Source organism: Nelumbo lutea, chromosome 5 (genome assembly GCF_056320005.1).
Source record: "Nelumbo lutea isolate HS-2025 chromosome 5, American lotus-T2T, whole genome shotgun sequence".
NCBI classification, from domain to species: domain Eukaryota; kingdom Viridiplantae; phylum Streptophyta; class Magnoliopsida; order Proteales; family Nelumbonaceae; genus Nelumbo; species Nelumbo lutea.
Genome location: NC_142688.1, coordinates 1,106,022 through 1,124,841, shown reverse-complemented (window position 1 = coordinate 1,124,841; position 18,820 = coordinate 1,106,022). Strand labels below are relative to the sequence as shown.

Below are 18,820 nucleotides of genomic sequence, written 5' to 3'. Positions count from 1 at the left end.
TAGTTCCTAGATGGTATGTGTCACAATATCATTAGAGGGCCAAATCCACCCTCATCACTTGGCACATAGCTTCACTTAACGGTGTAGATCTAGTCATTTATACGAGATACATTCAAATTTGTTGGATTGGAGTTGAAGATTGGGACCCACGGTAGTAGGTAAATTCAATTTCCGGAGATAGAATACCGTAATGCGGATCTACCGAGTGCTAAAGACTGAAAGGCGTGGCTCCACTTGGATAAAGGATACCGATCCAATGGAATTTGGATTAGTTGAACCGGGCTGTGGACGCAATAATGAGATAAATTGATAGTTCTGTTGTGAAAAATGCGGGCCCATGTATTTTATTACTGACGTGAAATAAGATTTAACAGCCCGCTAAACAGCCAAAACGTCCAGTTAAGATTTATCAGCCCGCTAACCAGTCAAAGCATTCAGTTAAAGCTTATCAGAGCCAAAGGGTTAAGCTAAATCTTGCCCGATCCAATGGTCAATATGGTTACAGATTGCGTGATACATATTGATAAATCGATTTTTTATTGATGTTGATTTACCTCCAAGTCTTAACCCATTCCCTTCTGTCAAATTTCCACTTTTAACACATCACAAGTTCAGAACTGCTAGTGCTGGACTCCTGCGTTCTCCACAACCTCGCGAGGTCTAGGGCTTACAGTCCACCCGTAATCTGTCTACGACACAGAGACGGAAGAGGTGATGGGTTTTAGGTTCGAATTTTTCCTCGTTTTGATCTCGATACTTTCCGCACCGGTTCTATCTGATCTAATCCTTTCGAAGGTCGATCGACGAGTAAGTAATTTACATCGATTTCTTTGCAGTTTTACTCAATCATTTTGTCAATTGTTTCTTCTTTCTCGAGCAATGGAGTTACTGGTTTTCGCTTAAATTATTTCCTTCATGCCAATCTCTAGGTCGTCGACTTTGTGGTGTTTCGGCCCTTAATGGATCCGCTTTGTTCTAATATGCTACATTTAAATGTTTGACTTTGTTTGAATTTTGATCTACAATGAGATCGAGTTAGATTAGCCTGCATCAGTTTAGCAAATTAGCAGTCAGTGCATATGTATCAGTTGAATCGAACATTTGTTCACACTTTATGCTTAGCCATGAAGATGCATATATGTACATATATCATATGCATATTGGGTGAATAGGCTTTATTTAACGCTGTAGGATATGACTGCTCGATTTCGAATATGATTGATCTTTTACAAGAACGCAATTTGTTTTATAAGCGTACTCAGTAATAGACGGAGAACTATTGTCGATGGTTGATCCATCTTTAGGTGTCTAATACATCTTTGTAAATGTGTTTGACCGAAGAAAAGGTCATATATTGTGCAATAACAATTACAATGGTGATAATGATAACGCATCTGTTAGGCCTTTTGTCAAGAGAAGAAGTTCAAATGACGGACGGATGTTATTGTTTAGATGTAAAGATACTGCAAGAAATGAACAAAAGGACAATCCACTCATTATCTAAAAACAATTCATCAATGCGCAGTCACCATAAAAAGAGAAGCATAACTTTTCTTATTCTATTTGAAGAAACGAGCTAGTCTCCAGGGACTACTTCTAACTCTTTTGGTTTCTCTCTCAATGAGTTACTGAGTATAGGATATATGACTATTTAGTTATGGATATAACTAGAAGGAGAGCACTTGCTATTAGCTTTTATTCAACTTGTATCCCCATTGGATCCACAAAAGCCTAATATACATTGCTCATCTAATTTGGAGAAAATCTTATCAATCGTAGCTGGTCCAGGGTACTGAATTTTCTACCTTTGATCTGCATTTTGATATTATTATCGGATGTTGCTGGAGGATGAGTTGTTCTACTTTTTCTGGCGGGTGGTTCATGTTAGAAGAATTAAGGACTCTCAGTAGAATTTTCTTAAGATCATCAGGGGAAACTCCTTTGAATTCCTTATGGCAAGGATCCGGGCACTAAGGGTGCAAAGCATCAGAGCACATGAACTGTTCTCTCAACGAATGAAAGGAAGCCTTTTTGCTATGAAATATGCTCTTGTTCCTTCCTTCTCAGATGTAGTACAAACTACAAGGAACTGCCATGATCATTTGGTAACAACATAGTGAATGAGGATTGAGGAGATATGTGGTTGACTCCCCATAAGCATGTGGTGTGAAGTTTTAAGTTCTTTATCCTTGTCCTTTGCAACAGGTTATAAGTGTTAATTTGAAAACATATTTCTTCCTAGGTGAACAACAGACCTCTAGGTGGGGTAAATGAGAGATGAAGGTTCAAAGTATCAATACAATACGCCCTATAACGGGTGTATTGCATAGGATCTTTGGGTCCCCAAATGCTATTTAAGGGGAGTTGGATGATTTTAGCTTTTTTTATATGTTAAAAGGCAATGATGTGATACCCCCCTGTCAAAATCTGACACCAGAAAGATAAAAAAAGGAGTTTTGTTCAAAGAAAAACTCTTGATATTGTGTATCGAGAGTATTGATACTTTGAATCATGAGAGACATAGAGTGTTCTCTCAATGCAACTCTATTGCAGATGAATAATGGAACTCTAGCATCGAGGTCTGCATTGATGGTATGTAAAAATGCATCTGGTCAGGGAGGGTAAGAAGAATGTGTCCTGGAGGGAGTAGATGTTCTCCAGTTCCGGTTTTTTGAGGGTTCTGTTGGAGTTGCAATTCCAGGATAGCTATGCTCGCCCTCACCTCTGGATAATATGGAGCAGAACATGGCTTCTATTCTTGACATGGGTGGAGCAATCTAAGACATAAGATAGTCAAGTGTTCTACTGGTGTAAAATAAGAAAAATCCTTGAAAGTAGATATGGGGTATGGACGTCCCATCCAAAGTATCTTTTTCTTATGGACAGCAATGTAGGCAGAATATTAACCATTGAACACTTGCTGTCCAAAGGTTTGGTGCTAGACAATTAGTGCTGCCTATGTGGACTGGAGGAAAGTATCGTGTGCTGATTTACTTCAAGAAGTCTTACATCATTTAAACCGATTTTTCAAAGCTGTTTTGGAATCAATGATTTGTGCCAAAGGACTGAAGGACCAAAATACTTTGGAAACTGATACCAGCTACTATCTGTTGGTTACTCTGGTTAGACCGTAATCAAAGAATTTTTGAGGTTAAGAGAGTGTCATCAGAAGTTTTGATAGGCAAGATCGAGTGGGCCCTCATTTTTTGGGCTAGCATATATGTAAGGAGTTTGTAGGTTTCAGCAAACTTTTTTTCAGCAGTCAATGTTAACGGCAAACAACATTTGGGAAAAATTCTGTATCATAATATTGTACATAATCACTATGGTATGCACTGTGACAAATCAGTATTGTAAGTGTCTTTTTGCATGAGGGCCTGAGAGGCCCTATCCCTCCATTAATACAAGATCATTTTACCTTTCAAAAAAAAAAAAGGATATACGATATTCAAAAGACAGTTGTCCCACAAAAGGATAGAGCATGATTTTATCCAGTTCCTGTTACCCAAACTATAGTGCTCAAAGGGAATGAGATTTTTGTATGTTTGAGTTAACCCCATGAACAACCAAGGTTTTTCCAGCCAATGAAAACCTTGCCACATGTTAAATATGCCTTTATTTGTCAGTATATTTAAATTAAAAGATTTACAAATTTGAATGACCTGCATGTCTGGGAAAAACTCCTGTACGTCTTTTTTTTAATTGGTGCCATATATGTCTTTCTTGTTGGAAATTTTCCTCTCATAATTGGCTTTGGCATCTTTTGCTGATTAATCTACAAGTTAATAGCTTAAAGAGGTATTTGTTCTGTACTTTACGTGATCTATCTTTCAATGTATCACAATGGTTAATCTTCAATTAAAGGGGAAAGTGGTCATGCAATTTTTTATAGGCTTTTCCATTTTTGCTTATTTTAATACAATCACTCTTGCTTATCTAAATAGGGAATAAATGTCAATTTCAATTTTCTTTACTCATAATTGATCTGTGGCTGTTTGGTCTGATCTCCTTTTGTAGATTGATTTGACTTCTCAAGTTGTGCGGATTGCTTCAACATTAAAGGTACCAAGTTATTTTGTTTTATTGCTTCAGGATATTTTCTATTCTCATATTATTGAGGTAGAACGTTTCTGCTTGATATGTAAATGAGTTTCTTTGTGAACTCTATTGAATTCATTGATCCTGTCTATGAGTGCTGTAAATGATGTTTTGCATGTCACTCTTGCAACTATATTAACTAACAAATCTAATACCATTCATGAATTTTCTTTTCCATGAATAAGTGCTTTGTGTCTTCTGAAGTTCTCTTTGTTTTCTAGGTTGAGAACACAGGCAATGATGTGGTATCAGAGGTTCTATTGGCATTTCCTGATCACCAGGCCAAAAACATGGCATATTTAAAAGCAGCATCTAATGTAGGAAAAGGGAGATCCAAAACTTCTGTTAGCCTCTCTGTTAAAGTTGTCCATCCTAAAGGAATGCCTCCAGCTTTGACTCTGTACTCAGTGACTTTACCCAAGGGATTGGGTAAGAAGGAAAGCTTCACTTTGGACATCTTGGCTGTGTTAACCCATTCGTTGCAACCATTCCCTGAGGAGATTACTCAGGCTGATGCACAGCTTGTCATGTTCCAAGATAGTGCTTATTATCTATCTCCTTATGAAACCAAGATCCAGTCTCTCAGTGTTGTACTGCCCGGTGCAAGATATGAATTCTATACAAAAATTCATAGTACTAAGGTTGTAGATTCAGAGATCAGATACGGACCCTATGAGAATCTTCCTCCCTTCTCATATTCACCTATAGTTGTTCATTTCGAGAACAATCAACCTTTTGCAGTTGCTCAGCGATTGGTGAGAGAGATAGAAATTTCTCATTGGGGAAATGTACAGGTCACAGAGGACTATGACATTGTCCATGGAGGTGCTCAGATCAAGGGGGGATTTTCCAGGTCTGTTTGTATTTTCTGGGGGTTTAATTTATCCCTACTGTTCAATATGGGAATTGGAAGCATAGTGTGATTTAAATCTTTGCACTCCGTTTTATGTTTTATGTTGCAGGATTGATTATCAAGCCAGACCTTATGTAAGAGGTGCATCATCATTTAGGCATCTTATTGCTAGATTGCCTCCACGGGCTCATTCTGTGTATTACAGAGATCAAATTGGCAATATATCTACATCTCATCTTCGGGGTGATTCTAAAAAGGTAAATTCTTTTGATGCACAAAAATACTGATCACTGAATGTTGTATTATTGTTACTCTTTTTTTATAGGACCAAATGAGAAATAATCCTTTATAGGTTGAAGATCTGGAGAAATTCCCTTGGAAATTTTGATTTTCACTAAATCCTTGTCTCTGGTTGCAGACAGAAATACTAATTGAACCTCGATATCCAATGTTTGGTGGTTGGAAAACATCATTTACAGTTGGTTATGGGTTACCACTCCGAGACTTTTTGTTTGAGTCAGAAGGGAAGCGCTTCCTCAACTTTTCTTTTGGTTGCCCTATGGATGGTGTTGTAATTGATGATCTCATTGTGAAGGCAAGTAACTTCCTAATATAAAACATGTTGCTTTATTGTTGCTACCTAATATAACCATTATAGAGAATTTGACTTTAAGTGTGCCAAGGGATATAGTATTTATTCTTTGTTTGATAAATATGATTGGCCATATTTTTCAATTTGGTATTTGCCCCTTCTTTTTGAAGAATCGTAACAGCACTAGACATTCTGCATTCTTTTATTGTCATATCTGTTCTCCCTTCATGATTATCAGTTCACTATATTCTCATTATGTTCAAGAGAGAGATGATAAATTTATCATAATGTTTGCTCAGACTAAGTTAGGCTGTAAGGGTTGTGGAGACATGGTAACTGCTAGTTAACAGAAGTGATTATATATGCTGGTTATCATCACATTCTTTAATGTACTAATTGATCTTTTCTTCCCTAGAAGGGATGGTTATGTTCTAGATTGTTATTTTCTACCTAAACAGGTGGCTATCAATTCCCTATATTTTTAGCTTATAAATTTTTTTAAAATTGTTTTAGCTTATATTGTTTTATTTAATTTGTTTACTTTACTTTCCTATTATCGTTTTAAGATGCTAAACAATGTGATTCTTGCAGTTTACAGATCAAATAACCTTGTTTTGCTCTTTTGTTACTGCAGGTTGTGCTGCCTGAAGGATCAAAAGATATTTCTGTTTCTGTTCCATTTCCAGTAAAGCAATTGCAAGAGGTATATACTAATGAATTATCTTAATTAAGTTTTCTCATTTTCCATTATTTTTATTATTGCCTTTTGAATGATATGTACTGCTCATCTTCCCTTGGCTTGCTATCTGGATGTTGTTGCATTCTTTTAATTGTTTGTAAGGCCTACTGCAGATCAAGTATTCTCACTTGGATATTGTTGGGAGACCGGTGGTTGTGCTAGAGAAGACTAATGTTGTACCAGAGTATAATCTTCATTTTCAGGTAATCTTTTCACACCATTCTCCATAAGCTAATTGTCTCCTGTTATTCTTGGAAAAGTTTTGGATGGTTCATTGGCATTTCTATATTTACTGTTTGGCTCCCTTGTCCAGCTGTATCCTTCATGTATCCTGGTATCAATGTTTGTAGGCATTTTATTCAATATGGTTGTCTGATTGCTAACCAACTTGGATTGGAGAGTTTCATAATCGAGGGAGATTCGAAGGTGGTAGTGGGGTGGTTGTTGGATTCAGATACTGTTTTTTAGGGCTATAGGGATCTTTTTAAAAAAGTTAACTAGCTTACAAGGAATATGACAGTCATATTTCAGTTGGCAGATCGGCAAATGCCTTGGCTGATTTTCTTGCTAAACAAGGGGTTTCTTGGGTTTCTTTGTATTGGGCTACTTTGTAAACTGTAATCTGGTTAGCTTTGAAAATTGTAATCATCCTTAAAGGGGAGGTAGCATCTCGTGCCTCTTCTTAGGCTGGTTGTACTCCTTCCTCTTGATTAATGAAAATATCATTCAACTATAAAAAAATGTCGTCTGATCCTGCTGATGAAAATACACTCCTGATCCTGAACCCATACAGAGTCCCCTCTGTTTTTTTTTTGATCAATAACAGAAATTTTATAAAAAGAGATATAGAAACTACAACCAGGAGGGAGGGGTAAAAATACTTAACCCTCCCTAACAAACTGAAAAAACACGTTACAATATAGCCCAAAAAAGATTTGTTCTTCCCATCCCCTGTTTGGCCAAGGTATCAGCCATGGAGCTAGTGCACCTCTTGGCCCATTGAACCCGTACAGACATATTCTGAGTTAACTGAGTACTTTTCTTTCTTTCATTAGAGAACTTCCACAAGCTGGACACTTCCTTCTGCAACCATTTAATAGTCAACTGAGAATCTCCTTCCACCAACAGCTTACTAATATTCAGTTGTTTAGCTCTTTTAAATCCTTCTAGACTTGCCAAGATTTCAGCTCTCAATGAGTCCTCCCCAGCCTATAGGTCCTGAGAACATAGCAATGATTCTACCTTCCTCATCCCTGAAGATACCGCCTATACCAGAATGGCCTGGATTTCCTTCGTTGCTACCATCGAAGTTCAATTTGATGAAACCCGGATCTGGTAGAGTCCAAACAGGTCTAAGAGCTGTGGACATGGGAGCTGACCGAGCCACTTCATCCCACTTTCTAATGATGCCTCCTACTGAATAATCTTCAAAGAGCTTCAAAGGCTTGACCCAAAGAGCCACCCTAACATAAATAAGTTCTATGATGGCTTCCTTACTTTTTTCTTTATCATGAAAAACTCTTTGATTTCTTTCTTCCCAAACCGTCCAACAAACAGCAGCTCTAGCACAACTCCACAATATTTTCCCTCTCCTTTTTAATCCCCTCTGTTGTGGAGCTAAACAAGCTTTGCACATTAGAAGGTGAGGTCCACCTGCAACCAAATAGAGAAAAAAACCAACACCAGATATCTGAAACAAAAGGGCAAGAAACAAACATGTGATAACAGCTTTCACCATTCTTCTTACATAAGATGCACTAGTGCGGGGATAAACACCAATTAGGCCTTTTCTTTTGAAGTAAGTCACAAGTGTTACACTTTTCTAGGCATGCTTCCCAGCAAAAAGCGCCTACCCTAGGAGGAATTGGACTAGGCTATGTCAGTGCTTTGAAAAAGGAGGAGCAAGAAAAGATACCCGAAGGGACAAGAGACCATACCTTGGAGTCCCCAATTGAAGGCTCAAGGACTACCTCATTCAGGATCTCTAAGTGCCCTTCTAAAACCCAGGTTCCAACCTATAGTAGAGTTAGACATGGTAGCAAAGGTGGCTACAGGTTCACTTTTAAACCTAGACAGAGCAAACAAAGAGGGAAGCTGCTCTTTCAAGGGGGAATCCCCACCCAAATGTGTTCCCAAAAATTAACTGGCAAGCTAGAACCAAGATCATACCTGATGAAGGGAAGAAAAGATTGAAGGATGGCATGGATTGACTTCCACGGAGAAGCTCTTGAAGCCCTAGATGAGAGTCTGGATCCTAGCCAATTGCCTCTTGCCCATGAATACTTATGATTATTTTGGCCCGCAGGTTCTCCCTTTCTTTAGACCACCTCCATAACCATTTCCCTAAAAGAGCTACATTCTTCTTTTGGATGTTTCCCAGCCCCAGACCCCCTTCACTTTTGGGTCTTGTAACTAGATTCCACCTGTTTCGACTGTTGCTACAGTAGTCCGAACAGGAAGAGGAGAAGAAGAAGAAGAAGAAGAAGAGAAGAAGAAGAAGGGTCTGTCGAAAATCTGATGGCTAACCCATTCAGTCGACCCCCTTAATCTATATTAGTTTCTAATCATAGTTACAAAGACAGAAATGACCTTACTTAAGTGTGGGGCAGAGTAACTCTAATAACACTGCCACATAAGCAAGTTACTTAATAAACAAAAGAAGACTAAACTACCCCTATTCGACACATCTTAACACTCTCCCTCAAGCTAGAGAATATATGTCATATAATCCCAGCTTGTTACATAGATAGTTCACTTTCCCTGAGCTTAGAGCTTTTGTAAACAAATCTGCCCACTGGTCATTGGAGCCCACATGTTCTGTATTTATCTCTCTGGCAAGAACCTTCTCTCTCACAAAGTGGCAATCAACCTCTATGTGCTTTGCTCTCTCATGAAAGATAGGATTGGATGAGATATGTAGTGCAGCTTGGTTGTCACAGTACAATTTCATAGGTTTATCCATGTGAAACCCAATTTCTTGTAGGAGATTCCTCAGCCACACTAATTCACAGGTAGTGTGAGCCATGACCCTATATTCGGCTTCAGCACTGCTTCTGGCTACAACCGTCTGCTTTTTACTCTTCCATGTCACAAGATTTTCTCCCAGAAATGTGCAATAGCCTGTATTAGATCTTCTGTCACTCACTGAGCCTGCCCAGTCTGCATCTGTATACCCAACTACTTCAAGTTTTCCTCCTGGTTTATACAATAGCCCACAGCCTGGAGCTCCTTTCAGATACCTCACAATTCTAAGGACTGCATCCCAGTGAGGTATACGAGGGTTCTGCATGAATTGGCTCACCACACTGACTGCAAAGGAGATGTCGGGTCTCGTGATAGTCAGATAATTCAGCTTTCCCACTAGTTGTCTATACCTTCCAAGATCTTCAAATACTTCTCCTGTATCACTGCTCAACTTAACATTTGGTTCCATATGGGTCGCAGCCGGTTTTGCACCTAACAGTCCTGTTTCTTCCAATAGATCAATGACATATTTCCTTTGGCACAGATTCACACCTTGTTTTGACCTGGCAACCTCTATTCCCAAGAAATATTTTAATGTTCCAAGGTCCTTTGTTTGAAAATGATTTTGCAGAAATACCTTTAGTTTGTCAATCCCCAATTTATCACTATCAGTGATGACAATATCATCCACATAGACCACTAATAAAATCTTCCCACCTTCTGAGTTATAGCTGAACACTGAGTGATCAACCTGGCATTGCTTCATTCCAAAACTCTTCACCACTTCGCTGAACTTCCCAAACCAAGCACGTGGAGATTGCTTCAACCCATAAATTGCTTTCTTCAGCCTGCACACCTTACCACCCTCCCCCTGAGCAACAAACCCAGGTGGTTGCTCCATATATACCTCCTCCACTAGATCACCATGGAGGAAAGCATTCTTTATGTCAAGTTGAAGGAGAGGCCAATCATACATAACTGCCAAGGAAATTAGGACACGAACGGAACCAATTTTAGCCACCGGTGAGAATGTCTCCATATAGTCCACACCATACACCTGTGAGTAACCTTTAGCAACAAGTCTTGCCTTCAGACGCTCCACACTACCATCAGGCAAGTATTTCACAGTATACACCCATTTACAGGCCATAGCATGCTTCCCAGGTGGAAGAGTAGTAAGTTCCCACATTTGAGTATGTTGAAGAGCAGAAAGTTCCTCCTCCATTGCTCGCCGCCATCCAGGTGAACTAAGGGCTTCTTGAACATTGTTAGGTATGGAAATATAAGACAAAAGTGAAACAAACTGGCGATGTGAGGCAGAAAGACGAGATAATGAAACAAAATTGGAAATGGGATGGAGTGTGGAACTACGTTTACCTTTCCGTAAGGCAATGGGTAGGTCAAGATTTGAAGGTTAAGCAATAGGAGCCATGAGAGGATCCGCAGATGAGGTAGAAGCAGGAGGAGGGGCCGGTGTCGTTCGACGTGTATACACTTGTCGGATCGGTGGTCGTTCAGTGGTGACCTGCACTGGATGAGGAGATGAGTCTACTCCAACAACAACCTCTGGAACTGAATCATTGACAGGAAGAGGAAGAGGAGGTAAGGGTGAGGACAAGGGTGCTTCATGACTGGAGAAGAAGGGGACAAACTCAAAAAATGTGACATCAGGGCAGACATGGCACTTTCGGGCAATAGGATTATAATACTTGTACCTTTTTGAGTCTGAGAGTAGACAAGGAAGACACATTTAATTGAGCGTGCATCTAGCTTGTCTATTCTAGGACTCAGATTATGAACAAAGCACACACAACCAAAGACACGATGAGTTAATGGAAACAGAGATAAAGTGGGAAACAAGATGGAGAAGGGGGACCGACCATGAAGAATAAAAGAGGGCATCCGATTAATGAGAAAACATGCAGTGAGTACAACATCACTCCAAAACCGTTTAGGAACATGCATGTGGTGAAGCATAGACCGAGCAATTTCAAGAAGATGACGATTCTTCTGTTCAGCCACCCCATTTTGTTGAGGGGTGAAAGCACACGAGGTCTGATGAATAATGCCATGCTGTTCTAAATACTGTTGAAATGCAGTAAGAAAGTATTCATGACCATTATCTGAACGAAGAACTTTGTTTGGAACACCAAATTGTGTGCGTATTTCAGCATGAAATTTTTGAAAAATGGAAAATAATTCACTTCTTTCTTTCATTAAGTAAATCCATGTCATTCTTGAACAATCATCGATAAAGGAGACAAAATACTTGTACCCATTATAAGACTCTATTTTGATCGGACCCCAAACATCTGAGTGAACCAAAGAAAAATGACTCAACATACAACTCTCAACTCTTGGACTGAAAGACACACGACGGTGTTTACCAAACTGACGTGACTCACATTGTAAAACTGACAATTGACTCAATGATGGAATCAACATCTTGAGGACCTTGAGAGATGGATGTCTCAGTCGGCAATGCTGCTGTGAAGTAGTTTGAAGGAACCGTTCATACTCATCACGCGGAACACTCACCATCTCCCTCCCAGAAGTAGATGTAGATGTGGAAGGAGTTAGGTCTGTCAGTTTACTGTCACTAATAGCAACCTTGCCTGCTACAACATGATTAGCCCATTTAGAGGGAGGGCCATGTAGATCATAACAGAAATTCACTGTGTGTCCATCCCTACCACAATGAGTACACTTCCTTGTAGAGTTATTATTTCCTCTGCCACGGCCTCCCCTTGAGTCATGGCCACCCCTACCAATCATGGAATTGCCACGGCCCCCTCTGGAATGACCTCCCCCTCTTGTACTACGTCCACCACCTCTAGCTGTTACAAGTGCTGATCTATCATACTGTGTGGGGTTCTCTGTCTGGCCCAAAGAGATTCTACGAAGTCTTGAGAATACTTCCTCAAGTGTAGGAAGAGTAGAGCCCCCCAATATTTGAGCTCTAATTGGTTCATATTCCGACTTCAGCCCCACTAAAAATCTTGTAACATCTAGCTGCTCCCTTTGCTGTTGCTGAACTTGAATATCTGGAGTAAGGGGATGATAGACATTGAGTTCATTCCTTATATTCTTCATGCAGGCATAATACTCTTCTAGTGTTTTGGTTCCTTGTTGTAAATCAAAGTACTCCTGATACAGCTGATATACTCTTGTTGTGTTATCTTGTCCAGAATATAGCTTCTTAGCATGCTCCCATATATCCTTAGCCGTATCAAGGAACATGAAGTTGGCACTGATTTTGGGTTCCATACTATTCCACAGCCAAGTCATGATTTGAGCATCTTCTTGTTCCCAATCATCAAACCCTGGAGAGTCAACTGGTGGCTTCTCATCTCTAACATGCTTTGCTTTCTTCTTTGCCTTGAGAAAAACTTCCAATGATTTAGCCCATGGAACATAGTTCTCCCCATTTAGCTTAATTGAGGTCATTTGTACTCCTAGGTAGTCGGAGGAAATTACTACACTAGGTTTCTGATCATTGTAGCCATCTCCTATTGCTGCCATTGTACCTTTTCACAGTTGTCTCTAACTTTACTTCTCAGCTACAAGCTGATTGATGTTGTTCACAATTTGATATTTCAGCCCCTATTGCAGCCTCTAAACATCACTGCTGACTTCACACACTTGTTCTTATTCACACTACTGCTGACTTCACACACTTACGTCCCACATAAGCATCAGTTTACCATTCACTAATCACAAGTAGAGGCCTTCTTACAACCACTCAAGCACCACAACACAGTCAAATCTGTTGCACCCAGTTCAGACTTATTTAACACACTTAAGAGGGCATTACACAACCACAAGGAGTTCGGCAAGGTCACTGCATTCTACCTTACACCACTCGGCCACTTACAACAGCCCTAATACCATTCAACAACTTACAGCAGTCCTACACCATTCGGCTACTGCACACACAGCCCTTCCTAGGGCAACAATGAACCTAGTTCTCTAGGTTCTACTCAGTACAACAACTTCTTGTAGAGTTTCTACCTAGAAATACAAGTAACACTAGAAGAAGAGAGAACCGACCTTCCTTTGAGAATATCAATCAACCATTCACTACTGAAGTCACTTTCCTTGTTGAAGAAGGTTATGCACAGCAAAGAGACAAGCTGTACTGTTTCTGACCTAGGGCGAACCAGTTCTCTCCATCGACTGATCAGAAACGAAGGTGAAGAGTCACGAACAATGCTGAGGTGCTTTACCAACTGACTTAGGTCAGGAGCATTGCTCTGATACCATGTTTCAACTGTTGCTACAATAGTTCGAACAGGAAGAAGAAGAAGAAGAAGAAGAAGAAGGGTTTGTCGAAAATCTGATGGTTAACCCATTCAGTCGACCCCCTTAATCTATATTAGATTCTAATCATAGTTACAAAGACAGAAATGGCCTTACTTAAGTGTGGGGCAGAGTAACTCTAATAACACTGCCACATAAGCAAGTTACTTAATAAACAGAAGAAGACTAAACTACCCCTATTCGGCACAACTTAACACCACCTAACTCTATGGTCCCTTTTTTCTTCCTCGGGTTTCCATAATAAGTCCCTCACCAGTTTTTCCAACACCTTACAGACTCCTTTAGGCATTTTGAACACAAACATGAAATAGACTGGAAGGTTTGCCAATGTTGACTTAATCAGCGTAATCCTACCCCGTAGAGACAAGTAATTCTTCTTCCAAGAAGCTAGCCTTTTAGTGAATCTGTCAATTACCGGATTCCAAAAACTCCTTTTTCTAGGATTATCTCCTAAAGGAAGCTCTAGATATTTCAGTGGCCAATGGGCTATCTCACAACCTAGCACTCGAGCCCTTTCCTCCACCTCTCCCTCGCTCATATTAATGCCAATCACACAACTCTTACCAAGGTTTACTTTGAGGTTGGTCATTAGTTCAAACACCTTAATTTCCTTCTTCAAGTTTCTCACCCAACTAATCTCCTCTCCATCACAAAACAGAATTGTGTCGTCTGCAAATTGTAGGTGAGTGACTGGAACCCTACCCTCCCCACTCTCCATCCACTAATCAAGTTCCTTGAATCTGCCCTCTCAATCAGCCTCCCTAACACTTCAGCAATTAGGGTAAAGAGGAAGGGGGATAGAGGGTCCCCTTGCCTAATACCCCGAACAACTGGAAAGTGATCCACCATCCTGCCATTCATTAACAGAGAATAATGACAAGTCCTCATGCACCCTTTTATCCACTTGCACCATCTCTTCCCAAATCTGAAAGACTCTAAAACCTCCAATAGCAAAGACCAATCCACCATGTCATATGCCTTCTCCAAATCTAGCTTACACACCAACCCCTTCTCACCTCTACTTCTATAGTCTTCCACGCTCTCATTGGCAATCAAGATTTGGTCCACAATTTGGCGATTCATCACAAAAGCACCTTGATTGTGGGAAATAATTGAGGGGAGCACCTCTCTAATTCTTCTAGAAAGCACCTTAGCAATAATCTTGTAGAGGGTATTAATCAAACTGATGGGTCTGAATTCTTTAGGGTGACAGGCTCCTTCAATCTTCAGAATTAAAGCTATAAAAGTAGAGTTCAGGCCCAAGTTTATCACACCTCTTTCGAAGAAGTCAGAGAACACAGCTTGAATATCATCCTTAATTATCTCCCAACAATCCTGATAAAAAGCCAACGTGAAACCATCAGGGCCCGGGGCTTTAGATCTATCCATGGAAAAAATGGCATCCCTGATTTCTTCCAGGCCAAACTCTTTCCAACCACACAATCAACTCATCAGGGAGCTTAGGCCAATCCAATCCATCAATCCTTAATCTCTTAAACAGAGGCTTACTGAAGATGGATTTAAAGTGCTTCACAAAAGCCTCGGCAATCTCATGTTGTTGAGTCAAAACTGTCCCATCAACTACCAACTTAGATATGGCGTTTTTCTCTCCTGCTATTGGCAATTGCATGGAAATTTTTTGTGTTCCTATCTCCTTCCTTCACCCATTTATGTCTAGATTTCTGCCTCCAACTGATCTCTTCTTGGAAAATTGTGTCCTCCAGGCTCTTCCTTAACTCCCACCTCTGTTCTTTATCGCTTTCCCCAAAACAACCCCTTTCTTCCTTAGCATCTAACACCTCTATCTGGCTTATCAACTGCTGCTGCTTCTCCTCTAACCTACCAAAGTGGAGAATATTCCATTCCTTAATTTTGACTTTCAGTTCTTTTAGCTTCCAATGGAATTTCATCCCTGCCCAATCAACTTTCGGGTTACTTTCATTCCACCAACTTTTCACCTTGTTTTCAAAGTCCGGGTGAGGTAACCACATGTTTTCAAAACTAAAGGGGGAGGGTCCACTACCACCAAAATCAGACTTACAAATCATTATTGGCCAATGGTCGGAAGTAACTCTGGGTAAGGTCCTTGACACCAAATCTCCCCAATGCTCCTCCCAGCCTGTGGTGAACAAGAACCTGTCTAGTTTTGAGCAAATAGGTTCAGCTTGGAGATTGGACCAAGTGAAGCTATTGTGTTGGAGATTCAGTTCTTTTAGCTCAAAAGCATTAATGAACTCATTGAACTTCGTCATGCTGGTAGTACTCCTTTGTCTTTCCTTGTTACTCTCTTCAATGAATCTAATCACATTAAAGTCCCCTCCTAGACACCAAGGCCCCTCCCACAGTCCTCTGACATCTTCCAGTTCCTCCCACAACTCATTCCTCTGTTTATAACTTTTGGGGCCGTAATTCAAAACCATCTGACACATGCTTAAATTTAACCGAGATTGAGAACCTACCCACTAATTCTTCCACTCCCTCCACTACTTCATCCTTCCACAAAATAATTAGGCTACCAAATGAGCCCCAAGATGGACTCATAGCCCAACTTAGACCATTCACTCTCCACACTCCTAGCCCACTTGTTGGATACTTGGATTTTTATTCTCTGAGATGTGGCAATGTCTTCAGTATGGTTATCTGATATTTTGTGGGTATGACATGTTTATTGCTAATTCCTTCAACAACATCAATTACCCAGGTTATATGCTTTGGTGCTTCATGGCCCACCAAAGTTGAAAGTTGAAATCATTTGAGGAACTATTAGTTTAATTCATTATGAACAGGCAGTCTTTGTATTTGGTGTAGTTTTTTGTTTCCCTTTCCAGTTTTTTTTTCAACAACAAACTACAGAGGAAAATATGTATTGTATTTAGCCGATGCATCTCTAGTCTTTCAGACAGTTATTATGAGCTTTATACTTTTAGGAGCTTCTGTATGGATCTTCAGGACCTTGAAGTATGTGAGTTCATCAATATTTTCATTTTAGGCCAGCAACATATAAAAGCATTTTATTAATGAAAAGTGTGAAAATATTGGACTGGGCCTTGGAGGCTGGCTCACTTCCTTCTAAAAATTTCACATCTGGCTGCTCATCTTGGTTTCTATTTCAGATGGATGTCAAAAGAACTTAACCAGAAGAGGCTGATTCCTTAGCTAAGTCAGGATTGCAAAGTAACTTTTTGTATGGTGCAAATGGATTACCTGATTGTTGGAGAGGAATTGTACATCCTCTCATGTACATCTTTTTTTTTTTTTTGCCTTGAACGTAATAGTTACTTTTTCGAAAAAAACATGCTTATTGCATGATTTTTAAAATGGAAAAGGGGCTTCCACTTTGTCAATTTCTAAAACTGGATTACATTGTGCACTATATCTTTCTAGAAAATATGTTTTATGCTTTATCCTTATCTTTGGGGATTTATTCTGAAGGAAAATTTTGCTGAATTATTTTTTTCCAGGTCTATTACAAGTTCAACAACCTTTCTTTGCTTAGGGAGCCGATGATGTTGGTTTTTGGATTTTTCTTCCTTTTTGTTGCATGCATTGTATACATGCATGCTGATATGTCAATCTCCAAATCTTCTGCTTCCTACTTGGCAAAACTACAGTGGGATGAGGTATGTAGAATCTTATTCCAATCTTGAAGTATTAATTAGAGTTTTTTTTTTTGTTTTTTTTTGTCTAAAAGGCCCTTCCATTCCTGTTCTTGGCCGTACTCTTATTTCAGGTGCAAGCAGCGGTTCAGCAAGTTCAGAACAACATGAACCGCTGTTTAGCAGTGCATGATAAACTGGAAGCATCATTACGTGATCTCTCCAGGACCGGAGATGTTCAGGCTTGTAAAGCAGCACGCAAAGCAGCTGATGGTTTGTTGAAGGAATTGTCCAAGGAGTTGAAGCCCTTGCTTGGTTTTTTGCAATCTTCTCCACAGGCTGCTCAGCTATGGCCTAAGGTTTGATATGTTTCTATTTGATGTCATTCTTATTTGCTTCTAATTTGTGCCTTAGGCTCTGTTTGGAAGGAGTATAAATACAAATATGTAGAGCACAAAACCTTTTATTTTATATTATTTTGTATGTATTTGTACAGTACATATTTGTATTTGTACTGCTCCCAAACTGAGCCTTAGTTGATATAACTTGCAAGTTCTTGCCCTATTTAGATTGATGTTAGCTCCAAAATTGCATTGACTTTTGATCAAATGAGTTGTTTTTGGATGGTTGAACTTCTTGTCCATTGCATGTCTCAGCATTTAAAAGTTAGCATTGCCCTCGTTTAGCTATGGTTTATTCTAGGAGTAATTGACTGGTTGGCTACTCCAGTGCAGTGCCCCTCAACATAGGAAAGCCCTGTACTTTTAACAGAATTTATAAGATTATGACTTTGTGACTTGCTTTGTCCTCGTACTAAGAGCCACATGACTATTCTTTTTTCTTTCAACTTGGAAAATACCACCTTTTAAGAAAGTCATACAGAATTGATTGGTCCTCGTGCTAAGAGCACTATGGTTATTCCTTTTTCTCCCAAAATTTGGAGAGTAACACCTTTTAGGAATAATAAATCTTAGGGGGTGCTCGCCAATATGTATGATTTTGTGTTTTGAAACAAAAACAACTGCCACACTAGCAAATTTGGTGAACACCACTTGCTTTTGCAAGTTCAAATCTTTCATTTATGATAGTTTCCATCCTTGTAAAATTTGTGGATTATACACTGCAATTAAAAGTGTCTTTGGCTATTTATATAGATAGAGGAGCTGGTTGGCAAGGAGAAAGAGTTGCAGGAGAGGCTGATGCTAAAACACTCAACAGTGGTGGACTCTTATGAGAAGAAATCAGGGGGGCGAGAAATTGAGAATCGGGTTGCTTCACACCAACAGAAACTTACAGCCCTGAGGCAGGAGGTTGATGATCTTCTTGACATCATTAGTGAGATTTGATAGGTAAATTAATCTAGTCATCATCTAAAGTGAACAAATTTTCCCATGATGATTGTATACTTTGTTGGGGATGAGTGGATTGGATGGGAATTTTGTTTTGATCTAGTAAATGTTCTGATGAGACTGATCAAAAAGAATATTGTGATGAGCTACAACTTTAGTAGTTTTGTTATCATGAACGTGCTTATGCTTATCTAATTCCAACTACCAGACTACCAGTGCATGTACTCATTCTCCCTTGTTGGTAGGGAAGTTGTAAATCCAGCCTATTTGATGATTATCAATTCATGCTGGTCAACTTCTTGCAGGTGG

General features: G+C 39.6%; 1 protein-coding gene across 1 annotated transcript; it reads left to right on the top strand.

Moving 5' to 3' along the window:
• Positions 1-270: 270 nt before the first annotated feature.
• LOC148849726 (Ribophorin I) lies at positions 271-18,712 on the top strand. Its single transcript, XM_088945278.1, has 10 exons — positions 271-807; positions 4,018-4,062; positions 4,320-4,951; positions 5,061-5,208; positions 5,370-5,546; positions 6,178-6,246; positions 6,396-6,485; positions 17,028-17,186; positions 17,297-17,521; positions 18,317-18,712. The coding sequence occupies exons 1-10, from the start codon at positions 715-717 to the stop codon at positions 18,506-18,508; spliced, it is 1,830 nt and encodes a 609-aa protein (XP_088801404.1). The 5' UTR covers positions 271-714; the 3' UTR covers positions 18,509-18,712.
• Positions 18,713-18,820: the final 108 nt, after the last annotated feature.